We start from the raw sequence: 3,221 nt of genomic DNA on the forward strand, positions 1-3,221 counted from the left end.
CCATCATAGCACGCACAACAAGTATCACAAGGAGGCCTGGCCCACCACAACAAGCAAATTAGCAAAAGCAACAGCAGACAAAACACCAGACACAGCAATTTCACCACCTCAACCACCACCTCAACCACCACTACCGTCATCATCATCCCCTGTCACCGCCACCACCATAAAAGAAGGCAAGGGTGGTTGCACCAACACAGGTCAAAGAATGGTAGCGTTCTGCATTCCTTCGATGAGCTTGTTGAGGATCTTCAGCTTCTTCTTCACGCCCACCTCACGGCCTTCCTGCTCCTGCTCCTCCTCCTCCTCCTCATCATCATCATCATCATCATCATCATCATCATCATCATCATCATCATCATCGTCCTCCTCATCTTCATCATCATGTCCCTGGTCACCGTCATCGGCGTTCCCACCGCCCTTATGCGCCATGTCACGCTTCTTCTGCTGCAGCCACTCAACAAGCCGCCGGCACGCATCCTCAAACCGATCACACGTGCTCAGGACATCAAACCTCTCGCCAAAGTCGGGGCGAGCCCATGCCATGGCCAGTGAGTAAAAGTCGTGGATGCTTTTGAACGGCAGCCGGTCCCTGCGCGAGCGAACAAAACAAGTCAGTATGCCGTTCAGCAGACAACAGTGAAGCCGTCCGGCGTGTGCGTTCCAAAATTCTCCACATCAATGAGGAACGCGACTTCAGCGTTCCTCACTGCTATATTCTCCTTCCTGACATCGGCGTGGGGAAGTGAGTGGAAACACAACCGCAGGAGCTGCTCGGCCCACACACAACAGCTGCTCTGGCGTGGTGAACTTGCCGCTGCCGAGGAAGAGCATGACGATGGTGTTGCTGTTGATGACGCGAATCGGGTGACGTGGGTGCAGGATGCGCCACATAAGACGAATGCGGTCGATGTTGTGGTCGTCAGGCACACGCTTCACCACAGTGTCGTCAATAATCTTTACGTCTGCATTGATGTCTTCAAATTCGAAGAACACGCGCATGTTGGCCAAGATGACCTCATCTCTCTGCTGGTGCTGGTGCTGTGGCTGCTGTTGCTGCTGTAGTTGCTGGTGCTGGTGCTGGTGCTGCTGGTGCTGGTGCTGCTGCTGTGGCTGCTGTGGTTCCTCGGGGCAATCGCCGCTCAAGCGAATGCGCTCAACAAGAGCAGGTGGGACATCGCACTGGGGAGATGGCAGCGGTGGCGGAGAGGTGGTGGCAGGGGCTCCAAAGCATCGAGCGTAGAGCGAGTCGTAGTAGGCCAGCAGGGGCTCAGACAAGAGCACATCCAGCACACAGGAGAACTTGGACAGCTGACACCGCAACAAAGCAGGAAGCACGAGAGCAGACGTGTGGAGATGTGCGACACATGAGCGTGTGTGAGAGCATGTGGCCGCCACAAACAAAGCAAAGGGACACCACAGCGCACGAGGAGAGCAGCATGTCAGGGGCAAGAGGAGCAAGCCATCACAACAAGAGGAAAACAACAACAACAACAATATATGCTAGCAGAGGTGCACCGTGGTGGATGTTAGGGTGATGGTGTTGATGACTGGCATCTTCTGGCCACCAGCGAACGTCTTGTGTCCAAGGACGAAACCATACACATCAACACAGTTCCCGGCGACGGTGATGCCAATGGGGTACATCAGCCCCTTGATCACAGACTCCCAGCGGGGAACGCACTTGATAGCGTGCAATGCGTATTCGCGCAATTGCTCCTTTGCTGCCGCTCGCTGTGCACGCTGCTGCTCGAACTGTAACATGCACACAAGGTGGACGCAGCAGTGAGCAAGCAGGATTTGTGTTTCCGTGTGTGTGTGTGTGTGTGTGTTTGCGTCTGCGCGTCTGTGTGCGCTTGTGTGTGTGTGTGTGTGTGTATCGTGTGGTGGCTGGTGCACAAGCAATTGGAATAAAAAAGTCAGAGGTGCACACGTCAATCATTACCTCAATGATAAGAGGCAGAAAGCTGTGGTGCAGCTCGCACACGGTCGGACGAAACGCAGCGTCAATCTTGTACTGCTCCGTATTCGAGACAGGCGCGTTGGCGATGACCATCATGCGGCTGTGCAGCTTCTTGCGATTGAAGTAATTGTGAATGCACACCACCATTTGGTATTGGATCCACTCTTTGTATTCGTCCGTGCTGATGTCTTCAAAGCCAGAGGCTGGCCCAGCAAAAACGCAAAGCAAGAAGAACACACGAGCTTGTGAGTCATTGCATACCAGTGGCGGCGCATGCGTGCGTGCATGCGTGTGTGCATGTATGTGCATGAAAGTGCATGTACGCGTGTGTACATGTGTGCGTACATGTGCGTGCGTACATGTGTGCATACATGTGTACGTGTATTGCAGCCACCTTGCGACACACAACACACAACACACACACACACTATCACAAGCGCACAAAGTGGACTCACAATCACAGATGCTCTGATACAGGAAGTAAGGCAAGTCACACGACAAAACACCACACACACACCATACACCCCACACACACCACACACCACACACACCACATGCACACATAAACTCACTCCCGTCGCCATGTGTTGCTGTGGCCATGTCAAGCTGCTTGGCGAGTTGTGAGGTGACCGCGAAGGTGGACGGGTCGACGGAGATAAAGTAAGGGAAGGAGCTCTCCACACCCCCCTCTCTCCCCTGCTTGTTCAGCCTTTTCTTTGAAGCTGTGCTTGGTGCCACAGTCCACACAAGGTCTGCATGGGAGTGTGTGCGTGCATGTACATGCACGTGTATGTGGTGGACCAAGATTAGTTTGGCCGAAGCCAATTCGTTGGGTGTGAGTCATGGGTAAGGCATGAGAAGCACGTCGCAAACAGCCGTCGCAGGACATCAACTCAAACATGCACTTACTCAGCCGTTTGTTGAGCGCAGATGTCTCCAGCTTGGGAGGTGTGCATTTGGACAATTGCAGCTTTACAGCTTTGCATGCTGAAGATATCTTATGTTTGTCGGTCGTGAGTGGATCGAGCGCGTCCACTACAATGTCAACGTCTGGCATTGTGTGGGCCATGTCTGCGATGTAGTCTTGCAAGTGCTCCAGCGCGTCAGAATCGAAATCACGAAGAGATGTCTCAACGTCAAGTCCTTTGCGAGCAGCATTGTACTTCTTCCGCAAAATCATGGCGGCTCTTTGGAGCACCATGACCTGCACCGTTCAAGCCGGGAAGACGAGGCGTCAGGAGAAAAGAGAAACGATGAA

General features: G+C 53.4%; 1 protein-coding gene across 1 annotated transcript; it reads right to left on the bottom strand.

The window, feature by feature from the left end:
* Window positions 1–3,145, bottom strand: PTSG_10916 (uncharacterized protein; the record flags this gene model as incomplete). Its single annotated transcript, XM_004988244.1, has 6 exons — window positions 1–592; window positions 788–1,311; window positions 1,519–1,755; window positions 1,946–2,166; window positions 2,536–2,715; window positions 2,873–3,145. Coding segments are annotated over 6 exons (1,826 nt in total), but the record flags the coding sequence as incomplete, so codon positions are not given.
* Between the last annotated feature and the right edge of the window lie 76 nt (window positions 3,146–3,221).

The sequence above is a fragment of the Salpingoeca rosetta genome (assembly GCF_000188695.1).
Source record: "Salpingoeca rosetta unplaced genomic scaffold supercont1.37, whole genome shotgun sequence".
NCBI classification, from domain to species: Eukaryota; class Choanoflagellata; order Craspedida; family Salpingoecidae; genus Salpingoeca; species Salpingoeca rosetta.